Source organism: Cetorhinus maximus, chromosome 16 (genome assembly GCF_964194155.1).
Source record: "Cetorhinus maximus chromosome 16, sCetMax3.hap1.1, whole genome shotgun sequence".
Lineage (NCBI taxonomy): Eukaryota > Metazoa > Chordata > Chondrichthyes > Lamniformes > Cetorhinidae > Cetorhinus > Cetorhinus maximus.
Genome location: NC_135894.1, coordinates 36,877,129 through 36,891,351, shown reverse-complemented (window position 1 = coordinate 36,891,351; position 14,223 = coordinate 36,877,129). Strand labels below are relative to the sequence as shown.

At 41.7% G+C, this 14,223-nt stretch overlaps 1 protein-coding gene across 4 annotated transcripts in view; it reads right to left on the bottom strand.

The window, feature by feature from the left end:
- Positions 1-9,291: 9,291 nt before the first annotated feature.
- Positions 9,292-14,223, bottom strand: part of LOC144691518 (vang-like protein 1) — a 47,433-nt gene continuing 42,501 nt past the window's right edge. For all 4 annotated transcript variants that reach the window (XM_078559671.1, XM_078559670.1, XM_078559672.1 and 1 more), the window contains 2 exons: positions 13,937-14,171; positions 9,292-13,200 (listed from right to left, as the gene is read on the bottom strand). In XM_078559671.1, coding sequence (XP_078415797.1) covers positions 12,940-13,200; positions 13,937-14,171 — 496 coding nt within the window. In that variant the 3' untranslated portion in view covers positions 9,292-12,939. The remainder of the gene's footprint in view (positions 13,201-13,936; positions 14,172-14,223) is intronic.

Here is a 14,223-nt window from a genome sequence, read left to right as displayed (position 1 = left end):
AGGGACTCCACTTAATGGGATGAAGGCTGTACCTTTGAATTGGCCTTAAAAACCAATCTGGAGTTTCTTAACCCAGGAAAAAGAATTACCTTTGAGTACACTGACAGTAGGAATCTTTTTTCAGGTCCAGACAGCTCCAAAATTATCAATTAATGTTATGGTGCTGCTCTGTGAGGGATGTGGAACATCAAGTCAGCGATGACACCAGTACAGCCTAGGAACAAAGACATCTGATTTGGCAGGTTCCCATTACAGGCAAATATCAAAGCTCCAGCTCAATATCTATTTTTACATCTAATATCGTGCTCCAAAACTAGCTGCGCCTCTAAGCTGTTCCAAAAGAGCTACAGTGCTGGCATCTACCCGACACAGTGGAATTTAAAAATTTTTTAAATTCATTCACGGGATGTGGGCTTCGCTGGCTGGGCCAGCATTTATTGCCCATCCCTAGTTGCCCTTGAGAAGGTGGTGGTGAGCTGCCTTCTTGAACCGCTGCAGTCCATGTGGTATAGGTACACCCACAGTGCTGTTAGGATTGTCCAGGTATGAACTGTTCACAAAAAGCAGTGCTATCAAGTGACACTTACTCAACAATAATTGATACATCTGGTCACCAATGCTCAGTTTGGGTTCCGTCAGGACTACTCAGCACCAGACTTCTATACAGCCTTCTAAACATGGAAAAAATAGCTAATTTAAGAAGCAAGATGAAAGTGACTGCCCTTGATATCAAAGCAACACTTGACCAATGTAGCATCAAGGAGCCCCAGTAATATGGAAGTCAATAGGAATCAGGGGGAAAACTCCCTTCTGGCTGGAATCATACCTAGCCCAAAAGGAGATGGTTATAGTTGTTGGTGGCCAATCATCTCAAACACAGGCGATCTTTGCAGGAGTTACTCAGATCAGTAACTTGGGCCCAACCTTCTTCAGCTATTTCATCAATGACCTTTCCTCCATCATAAGGCCAGAAGTGGAAATGTTCGCTGATGATTGCATGATGCTCAGTGCCATTCCTAACTCCGCAGCTGCTGAAGCTGTCTGTGCCCACATGCAGCAAGACCTGGACAATATTCAAGCTTGGGGTGATAAGTGGCAAGTAATATTTGGGTCACACAAGTGCCAGACAATGACCATGGCAAACAGGAGGGAGTTTACGTACCTCCCCTTGTTATTCAACAGGATTATCATTGCTGAATCCCATACCATCTACATCCTAGGAGTTACCATTAACCAGAAACTTAGTTGACCGGTCACATGGATACTGTGACAACTAGGGATAGTAAAAGGCTGTAAATTCTGCAGTGGATCCTTACCTCCTGAACCCTAACATTTTTCAAGCACAAGTCAAGAGTGTGATAGACTACTTTCTACTAGCCTGGATGTGTGTGTCTCCAACAACACTCATGAAACTTGACGCCATCCAGGACAAAGCAAGCTGCTTGATCACTGCCTTAAACATTCATTCCGTCTACCACCAGGCACAGTGGCAGCAATGTGTACCATCTACAAGGGGTAGCAACTCACCAAAGTTCCATCAACAGCACTTTTTAAGAGTGGCACAGGCATGGTGGGTCAAATGGCCTCTGTTGTACCGTTCTATGAGCATTCTATGTAGTGGCTACTACTCCAATATTAAAAGCATTGTTGTGCTGTTTATCTTAGGGCTGGTTGTCCAGAGGAATTGATATACTACTTTCCACATCCGTGATTATCGCCTTCTCCATCATCTTTCCCCCAGGAAATAGTTAATCAGATACAGTTATATTGATAATACAGTAACGTTGACTTGTTGCCCTTGGACTATGCTATCATAAACTCTTTGGTTGGGTTTAAGATCAAAATCCACATTGTTGCTTATGATCAAGCTTAAGGTTAGGTGGGTTTATAATACAGAACTAGGTTGTTTTTTTATTCTTCAGAAATAGTGGCTAATGAAATTCTCTAAAATGGATAGGTGCAGATTTTAAAAACAAAACTGATCACTCAACAGAGACTCCAAAGGCATAGAATATAATCTCAATCATTGACAAGTCCAGAAAAACACTTGATATAGCCTCAAATCTTCCACTTGACATTTGTGAGGTGGCAAATGAACATTCCTCCTCTGTACTAATGGAGATATCTAAATTAGAAGATATTTAAGAGAAAACACAGGGCTAAATTGAGGTGACTAAAATCTGCACAGCAAAGATTAGATGTAGGATTTGATTGCATCAGGTTTCAAAATTTACTGGAGCACATCCCATACTGTCATAACAAACCTTTGCAGCCCTTGTTCCATAACCTTATAAAGGAGAGCATTGATGGTCTCAGTTAATTTTTCCAAAAGTAAGAACCAATCTCTGTCAAGAGCCTGATGTGAGTTTCAGGCAAAGGAAAAGTTCCTAGTTTGAAGGCCTGTCCATTCCTTAACCAATCCTTGGAGCCACAGCTTTCTATTCTTATTTCAATGTCAGTAGCCAGAGCAGAAGTGAAGCTTTGGGCTGTTATAGGACAACTGTTAATGAAAAATGAAGTCACAGCCAAGTTAGCTTATTTACAAGACAGGTGCTCAGTTTACAAAAGGAAATAGTGAATTTGATAGTATTAGTTCTATTCCTGGTGTTTACTAAAGCTCATTTAAACAAGTGTGTTTAAATGGATTTAATCCAAACTTGCACTCGCTTTGAAAGTTCATGGACACAGTCATTACTGGATCAGCTCCAATCAAAGCTAGTCTCATATCTCAAATTTTCATTTTGAATTTATAGTACTTTTCAAGAATGCATACCTATACATTCATCCCCCAACCCCCAAAAGCTATACACATTATGCAGTATTTGATTATCCATATATACTTAAAGTTGTGTGACTGAACCAAACTTTACTTTCAGGCTAGCAAGATAATTTATGAACAAAGAGCCAATCATCATCCTGAATATTTCTATGATAGTCAGGTGATCCTAGTTTCCCAACAGTTCAGAAGAACAGGTGACAAATGGTTTTAATTTCAATCTTACAAATGATGTCCTGATCCAGGTCTTTGTTTCATCCTTTGTCTCGTCCAGTGCCTTAACAAAACACTCTATGTCTTCCTTTCAGGTGTGAAACATTGCAAGCTTCAACAACTCATAGGTACCAATACTACTCTGGATCTTTCTTCTCCTTCACTTCCCTCTGACCGCTCCTCCCTTCTTTCACTCTCACCCTTCAACCTTCCCCTTTCTGACCCTGAATGATCTGTCTTTTGCAGAGGCCTCAGCTTCTTCTCCTTATGCCCCTGCCTCAATGAATTTCGAACTCAGCATGATGCTTTCGCCTCTGCACCCACTTCTTTGGCCAAGTGCCCTCTCCCCACACAGTGGGCCCTTTTACCTGTCTCCAGTATTTTCCATCCATCTGGACCCCTTTCTCTAACCTTTTCCCATCTCTAAATCTTTTCATTTGAGAACCGCTGGCATGACATCGTCCATCTCAATCTCTCTGCTCCCCTCACTCATTCTACTCTGTCTCCCCCTGAACTTGCTGCATTCTGTTCTCTCAGATCCTCTTCTTTTAGGCAGTCCCTTAGCATTGAGGATGATTTGCTTCCACTCAGTTCAATCAGTTCTGAGATGGCTGATAAGTCCAATGCATGTTCTGCAGATTCTGCAACAAGCAGAGCAGTTGGTGCTTGAAGGGCTAGTTCTTTGGAGGTTGGTGTGCTCTCTCCAATGCCTCAAGTTCAACCGTCTGTGTTCCTGACAAAGTCTTGGTGTGTCTGGTTTCCAGTTATGTGAATGTTCTCCATTTTTGGTGGTCACAAGCCAGATTCTCCCATGAGTTGGTGGGATGTTTGACCACCCCAGGGGCACTTTCAGGACATCCCTAATGAGCTTTGCAGTTCTCCCAGGGATCTCCTGCCATGACTGAGTTCTAGTAGAATGATTGCTTTTGGTGTCAGCAATTTGTTGGTGTCAGGCATACGAACGACATGTCCTGCCTTGGTTTTGGAATGATTAGCATCGCAATGCTGGGCACATTATCTTGGGATAGGACACTGCTATTGGACCATCTTTCTTGCCCCAGGTTTACAGGATCCAGCAAAGCTACCACTTGTGGTACTTCTCCAGTGCTTTAAGGTGCCTACTGTAGGTTGTCCAAGTCTCTGAAGCATATAGGAGCAAGGGGATCACTGCTGTATGGTAAACTGTGTCCTTAGTTTCAGGTTTGAGATCCTGGTCCTCGAATACCTCTTTCCCTCAGTCAACTGAATGCTGAGCTGGCATGTTGGAAGCAATGATGAATTTTATCCTCTATGCCTGCCAGGTCCAACCCCAGCATTATCAAAAAAACCTGCTGTCAAGGGTGTTGTCTAGCATGCCTATCTCTACCTAGCAGAGGCCGAATGTGGACATCTGACATTCCTCCTTTCACCCCCTGGACCATGAACATCAAACCAGTGTTTCCAGGACTGACCCTGACCTGGAGATCTTCTTTCCATGGCCTCTAACTTACAGACCCCATATCTGAATAGCTCGTTTCTACCTTTTTCCCAAAATCCACAAACAAGACTGTGCTGGTAGACCCATTGTTTCAGCATGTTCCTATTCCATTGAACTGATTTCTTCCTATCCTGAATCTATTTTTCTCATCTTGTCCAGTCTCTTCCCACCTACTCCATTGTACCAATTTCTCCATCCCCATCGTATCTGTCAGGAGGCAATGCAACCTTCCATACTAGCACTTCTGAAGTGGCTTCCTTTTTCTTCGACTGAGGATTCCCTCACCACCCCCCACCCTGCCATAGTCCACAGGGCCCACAACTGTGTCCAGTCTGTTTCATACACCTGCTCCTTCCTTCCCCTCCTGCCTGGAACTATATTATTCCCTTTGCCTTGACCTTTCATCCCACCTGCTATTGGATTCAATGGATCATCCTTTCCCATTCTCAGCATGATGCCACCATCAAGCCCATCTTCCCCTCTTCTTTCAGCACTGTGAAGGGACTGTTCACTCCTAAAGATCTTGGTCCACTCCTCACACCCTCTCTTTACTTCGGCAATATTCCATGCAAGTGCAGCAGATGTAATACCTGTCCTTTTACCTCCTCACTTCTCACTGTTCATAGCCCCAAACGCTCCTCCCAGGTGAAACGGTGATTTACATGTACTTCTTTCAATTTTTTCTTCTTTATTCTTTCATGGGATGTGGGTACCACTGGCAAGGCTTTTTGTTGCCCATCCCTAATTACTTGAATTTAGTGGCTTCTTAGGCCATTTCAGAGAAGAGTGATCCACATTGCTGTGGGTTTGGAGTCACATGTAGGTCAGACCAGGTAAGGATGGCAGATTTCCTTCCTAAAGGACATTAGTGAACCAGATGGGTTTTTAGGACAATCAAAGATAGTTTCACGGTCAGCATTACTGAGACTGAGACATTCCAGATTTATTAACTGAATTCAAATTCCAACAGCTGCCATGGTGGGATTTGAACCAATGTCCCCACAGCATTAATAAAAACAAAAAAACTACTGCGGATGCTGGAAATCCAAAACAAAAACAGAATTACCTGGAAAAACTCAGCAGGTCTGGCAGCATCGGCGGAGAAGAAAAGAGTTGACGTTTCGCGTCCTCATGACCCTTCAACAGAACTGAGTAAAGTTAGGAGAGGGGTGAAATATGAGCTGGTTTAAGGTGGGGTGGTGGGGGTGGGGGGGGTGGTGGCGTGGTTGTAGGGACAAGCAAGCAGTGAAAGGAGCAGATAATCAAAAGATGTCACAGATAAAAGGAACAAAGAGCTGTTGGAGGTGGTGATATTATCTAAGAAAATGTGCTAATTAAGAATGGATGGCAGGACACTCAAGGTACAGCTCTAGTGGGGGTGCGGTGGAAAGACTGACAGGGTATTACAGTTATAGATTTAAAAAGTAATGGAAATAGGTGGGAAAAGAAAAATCTATATAAATTATTGAAAAAAACAAAAGGGAGGGGGAAGAAACGGAAAGGGGGTGGGGATGGGGGAGGGAGTTTAAGATCTAAAGTTGTTGAATTCAATATTCAGCCCGGAAGGCTGTAAAGTGCCTAGTCGGAAGATGAGGTGCTGTTCCTCCAGTTTGCGTTGGGCTTCACTGGAACAATGCAGCAAGCCAAGGACAGACATGTGGGCAAGAGAGCAGGGTGGAGTGTTAAAATGGCAAGCGACAGGGAGGTTTGGGTCTTTCTTGCAGACAGACTGCAGGTGTTCTGTAAAGCGGTCCCCCAGTTTGCGTTTGGTCTCTCCAATGTAGAGGAGACCGCATTGGGAGCAACGAATGCAGTAGACTAAGTTAAGGGAAATGCAAGTGAAATGCTGCTTCACTTGAAAGGAGTGGTTGGGCCCTGGGACGGTGAGGAGGTGTTCTGATGATGCTACCTTCAAAGACAGTTCCTCTGACATGTCCTCCTCCTTCCTTAACCGAGGTTTTCCACCCACGGTCGTTGACAGGGCCCTCAACCGTGTCCGGCCCATCTCCCGCGCATCTGCCCTCACGCCTTCTCCTCCCTCCCAGAAACATGATAGGGTCCCCCTTGTCCTCACTTATCACCCCACCAGCCTCCGCATTCAAAGGATCATCTTCCACCATTTCCGCCAACTCCAGCATGATGCCACCACCAAACACATCTTCCCTTCACCCCCCCGGCGGCATTCCGTAGGGATCGTTCCCTCCGGGACACCCTGGTCCACTCCTCCATCACCCCCTACTCCTCAACCCCCACCTATGGTACCTCCCCATGCCCACGCAGAAGATGCAACACCTGCCCCTTCACTTCCTCTCTCCTCACCGTCCAAGGGCCCAAACATTCCTTTCAAGTGAAGCAGCATTTCACTTGCATTTCCCTTAACTTAGTCTACTGCATTCGTTGCTCCCAATGCGGTCTCCTCTACATTGGAGAGACCAAACGCAAACTGGGGGACTGCTTTGCAGAACACCTGCGGTCTGTCCGCAAGAAAGACCCAAACCTCCCTGTCGCTTGCCATTTTAACACTCCACCCTGCTCTCTCACCCACATGTCTGTCCTTGGCTTGCTGCAGTGTTCCAGTGAAGCCCAACGCAAACTGGAGGAACAGCACCTCATCTTCCGACTAGGCACTTTACAGCCTTCCGGGCTGAATATTGAATTCAACAACTTTAGATCTTGAACTCCCTCCCCCATCCCCACCCCCTTTCCGTTTCTTCCCCCTCCCTTCTGTTTTTTCCAATAATTTATATAAATTTTTCTTTTCCCACCTATTTCCATTATTTTTAAATCTATAACTGTAATACCCTGTCAGTCTTTCCACCCCAACCCCACTAGAGCTGTACCTTGAGTGTCCTGCCATCCATTCTTAATTAGCACATTTTCTTAGATAATATCACCACCTTCAACACCTTTGTTCCTTTTGTCTGTGACATCTTTTGATTATCTGCTCCTATCACTGCTTGCTTGTCCCTACAACCACCCCCCCCCCCTCCCAACTTCTCTCTCCCCCCACCCCACCTTAAACCAGCTTATATTTCACCCCTCTCCTAACTTTACTCAGTTCTGCTGAAGGGTCATGAGGACTCGAAACATCAACTCTTTTCTTCTCCGCCGATGCTGCCAGACCTGCTGAGTTTTTCCAGGTAATTCTGTTGTTGTTCCCCACAGCATTAGCCTGGGTCTCTGGATTACTAGCTCAGCAACATTACCACACTGCCACTGTCTCCCCACTATATTCTGTATGTGGTTTCCTCTAAACTGGGCAGACCAAACGTAGACTGGGTGATTGCTTTGTCTATTCAGTCTGTAAGTGTGACCCTGAGTTTCAAGTCAGCTATCTAATTCTTCACCCAACTCCAACCTTTCAATCCTCACTTGCTGCAGTCTTCCAATCAAGCTCACACGCAAGCTTGAGGAACTGCACTTCATCTTTCAACTAGGCACATTACAGCCTTCTGGACACCAACACTGATCTCATCAATTTTAGATCGTAACCTCTGCCCCCATTTTGTTTTACTTTCTCCTCTCATTTACTTTGTTTTCAAATGGCAGCTATTCAGGATCCTGTCATTCACAACTCCTCCATACATAAAGAAAGCAAAATTCTGTAGATGCTAGAAATCAGAAATTTTAAAAAATGAAAGATCACAACCTGAAACGTTAATTGTTTTTCTCCACAGATGCTGTCAGATCTGCTAAGCATTTCCAGCATTTTGTTTTTATTTCTCTGTACACAACTTTTATTTACTTGTTCCCATTTCCTTTGCCCTTGCATCATGATCCTTTTGACATTTAATCTTTCCTGCACTCCAACCTATCCCAGACCTTCACTTTTGTTCTTTTCCCCACACTCCCCTCCCTTTGCTCAAAACCTATTACATTTCCAACTTTTTCCACTTCTGATGAAAGGTCACAGACCTGAAACGTTAACTCTGTTTCTCTCTCTGCAGATGTTGTCAGTCCTGCTGAGTGTTTCCAGCATCTTCTGTATGTCGTTCAGATTTCCAGCATCCACAGTATCCTGGTTTTGTTACATATGTGAATGATATCTTGTCCAGTGCAATGAAATTAGAATATGTGCTCCTGAAGTGCATGGCAAACTTGAGGTGCTCATGGAAACAAAAATTCTCCCTTTCTTTAACTATGTGATGAAAGTAACATGCCCTAATTTGCAATCTAATTTTCTACGAGGCAACTATTTGTGGGATCTGTGTAAAATGTTTGACAATTTACTTATATCACTACACTTTCCTATTTTTAAATAAAGAGCTACAGCAGTGGGCTGGGATAATTACCTCTGAGCACTCTGTGTCTGTCATAGGCAAATGTCTAGAGTTCATTTGACATTCACTCAAAATGTCATCATGTGTTTCTAGTCTCAACTATTTAGGGATCAGTACAGAACTGCAACACATTACTCCATCACAATGCATTGCTCCACTGCAATTTTTCCTATTGTTGATGTTCGCTGACATTCACTGTGCAATTAGATAGATCTTAGAGGTGGCAAAAGCATGAATAAGGATTTCACTGGTGGTAGCTAAGCTAAAGGCTGATGGTGCTCCAGGAGGTGAAAGTAAGCAGTGCTGCTAACAAATAGGATGATGTAGTGTTTGAAGTTCAGTTGTAGGTTGAGTAGAATGCCAAGCTTTTCCCGACCTAACACAAATGTGGGACTATCATGGCAACAGTGGTGCAAGGCTGCAGCTGAGCGTCGCATTCTCAGGGAAACCAGGAGTAGTCAATAAATGCAACCTGGTCAACATTGCCAACATCGTGAAAACTAATTAAATATAAGCACTCTACTGACAAACACAGTCAGGCCAACTCTAGTTTTCCTCTTTATTTTTCAGGAGACTCCATGTACAAAACCTGATGTGGAAATAACATTTTGCAGTTTGTTACAAAAATGTAAAATTTAGAGAATGATTCCAAAAAGAAATAAATTACTAAGGCTACATACACACACGCAATTGTTAGTGTCTATCATGCACCTATTCAATTGAAGTAGATAAAAATTCAGTAACTCCAAATAATGACCCTAAAATTCACAAATTCTGTTTCAGTACAAGGTGCAGAAGCTGGTGGTTAGTCCTTGGCTCTGTTACAAGGATATTCAATAGAAATCATTTAAAAATCAGTTCCTGTATAAAATTAGGGTGTGTACAGTAGTTACATAGTGACACTTCAATAACACTTTCACAAGACTAGAAACCTCACAAGTGAGTTTACCAATCAATCTTACAGCAATGACTTTGGCTGCCAAAATTCTACAGGATGTTGTTTCCAGCTTTTTTTTGCTTTACAGTGACAATGTTGTGTATACGTTGCATTTTACATTCATAGAGATCACAATGTAATCAAGTTGCATAACACAAATAAATATTTGTGGTGATATCGCTGCTAATCAGGGGGGCCAGTTTCTTGTGCTCAAACATTCTGACCCTTGCAGATTATAAACAGAATAAAGAACTGTATACAGCAGATTCTAATTGCTTTGTATGATATGGAATGCAACACCTAGATGATTTAGCTCTGCAATCTGTCAATCTCTGGCACTGCCAGTAAATTCCTACTAAAAATAGGAGCTTTTCTCTCAAGGAAACACCAGTAAGATTATGACTTACTGTTCAACAAATTATAGCTGGTGTTTCCTATTAAATACTCTGTTTATTTCTTTCCACAGGGAAATTATAAAGATGACCTGTTTACCCACTGATTCACAGGGTGGGATGCAGTAGGACTATCTTTGGCAATGGTGCTATGGTTCGAGTAAGTAGCACCCTCAAATTCTTAAGGGGGTGATTAGTAAATGAACAGCACAACAGGAAAACGAAAGAAAAAGCAGCAGCACAGGTATCAAAGACTGTGCAATGCAGATTGTGTTCCTTCAGGGATCACACTCAGTTAGACACCTGTATGCCTGAAGATGGTTAATATGTTATCTGGTACCTGAAGATTTCCAGCAGAACTAGGACATTTAATCTTGTGCCACATAGGTCCCAACACATAAGTTTATTTACTTGAAATGTACACCATAAAAAAATCTATCAAATTAAGCAGTTGGACCCACAGTGCTTTTCCATGAAATGTTTAGCCAGCATGTGTCTTTTTAAACTTGTGGTTATATTTTGTGTGGTAAGTATAAGACCAATTTAATCAACAATCTGTTCAGAGGAATGCTACATGAAATTTGAGGTAGTGATGGCAGAGATTATATATAAAGAAGTGCATCCACCTGGTAACAGAACAGCTACTCAGCAATTACACAGCTTCTGTCATTAAAGTTTATGAGCCTGTTGTTGTTCCAGTCATATTGTACTCCACTAGAGGGAACAGAGGATGATTCAACAATTCTTTAAGGCTATATCTGGCAGGCAAGTCCTCTTCTGCTATAACAAGATCAGCCTATACCTATTTCAAAGATATTGTGCATAGCTCCTATGGAGAGATCTTTTGGTCCCAGGCAATGCACATTCAATGCAATTACATTCCAGACAAGTGATGCAACAAGACATTGCATTAATTTTGCAGGCTACTTAACCAGTTCTTTTTCCATCCCTGTACTTTGTCCTCCATTTTCACTCCAATTGTGCAAGTTGGGGCTCTAAAATGTACTAATGTGGCCACATATTTCTCCACACAGCTGTTATGGATTTCTTTATGGTCACTGACAATGCTATCTTGCAACTGACTACATAGTAGAAGCATGAATTAATCAATGTCAGAACTAATTTCCATCCCAAAAGGGAGTATTTAGCTTTCATGTGATTCATCATCCAGTGGCCCAGTTCAACCAAATGACAGCCAGCCCCGATACAATTGACTCCTTAAATTGAAAATATGCCTCAAGCTACTTGGTTGCTAGTCTTGTGGGTTTTACTTTGAACGCTGGCATTCTCTGTTGTACGAATTATTCTGCAATTAAAAAATATTAAAGAAAACGAAACAAGGAGACAGAAAGATGTCCTACATGATGCGCCCCATCAATCAATACATAAAACCTTTAAATGCACCAAATAACTTGCAGGCAAAAATCAAAAGATACTAAAATTAAACAACAGAAATCAAAACCTTGCTGTAAGATCAATTAGTAAATTCATTGCTATAGAACATTTGACTTTGGGTAAAAACAAGCCAAAATCATTTGTGTCGCAACCTGTAAGTTTGATGTTTAGAAGGTTGCTTGGCACGGTCTGATAAACACATTGGACAAATACTGTACTCTGCTCCTGATCTGATAAAACATTCTTTACAAGACATGTCAATTTAAAAAATTGCTTAAAACAAAGTTATCTGTTAAAAAATAAAATAGAAGATTCAAAGGCCACAACCGTTAAAAAAAGTAAAAAAAAGTAAATTATTTTTCAGAATTCTTGACAGCAAAGATTTTTGTATAAAAATTCCTTAAGTGGGAGTGCAGTGCATTGCGGGCAAAAGGTGAGCCAGCAGGGCACATTCTGCATTGCACTACAAGAGGTAAAAGTGTGAAGAAAACAAATTACAGAGTCCTCAGTTAAAGAATGCAGTTCCTACTGGGCAGATCCCAAGATATTAAACAAAATGAAATGTGGAGTATTTTACATGCCAAGACCTTTCAGAAATACACGTCACTGATTTTTAGTGTGCATGATTTAAAAAACCACATGACAAACCAAATTAATGGTCATTCTTTGCTGTACTAATGTGCTCTAGTGTCCCAAACACGCATCTTAGTGTTTCTTTATTCAAGCACTTCCCAAGCCCTCTTAAAGTGATATAACAAATTATTTCCAATTTAGTGTTAGTTTTGGGGTGGGGGGTGGGTTGAAAGAGAAGTTCTTCCCTATCTTTACATTACCTGCCTAAGGTAATACATCTACATAAACTCCACATATTGGATAAAACACTATCTATAACAATTGTAACAATGCTTACACTGTGCAAGTCTACATTTGTGAACCAAATCTTCCAAGCATATTATCTGGGAAAAGCTGGTTCTCTAAAACACTAGGACCGTAAAGATGGGATTTATCTACATCTTCATTTGCAGAACAGTTTGCTAGAAATCACCATCGACAGCCAGTGTCACCAGTCTTTTCAAACGAGGGCCCAAGTCTCTAGAAATACACATTGAGGGCTTCCAAAGAACTTTCTCCAGAGGGCAAGATGGTCTACATACAAAATAAGAGTCTCTAGAAACAAGTAGAAAGACAGTGCATTTCTCTCAATACAGAAAATGTTCAGGTTTCTAGAGGTCCATTGCTACAATGCTGGTATCTGGAAGCAGGCTGATACAGTCCTCATCAATCGGAGTAAAACAGGCAAGCCCATGATAGGTGGAGTACTTTTTCTTGAAGATTTATACCAGTAAGTTTTAGGTCTCCAGTATTTAGGAAAAAAATCTAAACATGGTCAAAAGATAACACCCTTCCCCATCCAAAGTGCAGTTGGATTATCTGACTGATCTGCCACGTGTGTCCTTGGCATGAACAGCTTACACTGATGTCTCAGACTGAAGGCGCAGCACAAACTTGTGAGACTTTGGGTCGATGAACTCCTCAGAGAGTTTGATGAACGGGATTTTTTTCACTACCACTATCAGGCTGAAGTCAAGACATTTCAGAGTGAAAACCAAGCCATCCTTCAGGCCATTGGTCACCGCCTCTTCGCTACTCAATGTCCATTGACTGGCCAACCATCTGTTCTTATCATACTGAAGGGTAGGTCCTGGGTTCAGATAACGCTCCAAAAAGGCCTATAAATAAAACAAGATACATGGAGGGGCTGGGGAAAGCTTTCAAATATACAAACAAAACCTTTATAACACAAACAATAAATCAGAGGAAAAGTGAAATGATGTCCCCCAAGTTTCTACAAAAAACAGAACATGTACATGAGAAGTTTTTAAACATAGCTCACCAAATCAATTCTAATTAATTCCCTAGTTTTGATAAACTTCAATTATCAGAAATCTCATTAAATCTGAGAAAAGGGAGGTTTCAAACACCAAAAGAAACTAAAGAATTTAAAGTTTATGGTTAGCAATTTACTTTATAGACAAATGGTAATTTCAGTCATATTTTAATGGAACCTATTCCATATACATTATATAGATTATTCTGCTGAATAATGTTAACTTAAATTAAGACAGGAATTCTCTTAAGTACAGATTTTCACCTTCATTCCTTTTATTGGGTTAATTCCCAAACAAGAGCCAGTTATTCTACCTTGAGTTTATCCTCCCACCATACTGCTCTTTAGCTAGAGCTAGAAAGCGAAGCTTGACAGGTAACTAACCGATTACACTAAAAAGTGACTACTTGGTTTACAAGCTTCTCCATTTAAAACTATACAGCCTAGAAACAATTTGTTTTGCACAAATTATGAATTTCTGATGAGGGATTTATATTGTAAGCAAATTTTTCTGGGTGTGTTGATCTTGCTCTGATCAGCAACTATTTGCATCAATATCTTAACAGATTTTGAAATACCTTTGGTGTCATGTTGTTGGTAACACAGAATGCCAGGTGCTGTAGGATGCTCTCCATGGTGTGGTAGTGCTGCTGTCTGGTAGTTCGGAGATATTTCTGTAACGCTCTCGCCATTGAAGGAAAGATAGACTGTGCTGCATTCAAAGGGTCCATCACCTCTCCAGGAGCTTTCTGCTGTTCATCATCCTGAAGCCGCCTAATGTGGGTAAAAGCCTCCTCAACTGCTACCACCAACCTGAAGAAACACAAGACGAAGAGAAAGCAGGAATGATCAGTTTCCTGAATTT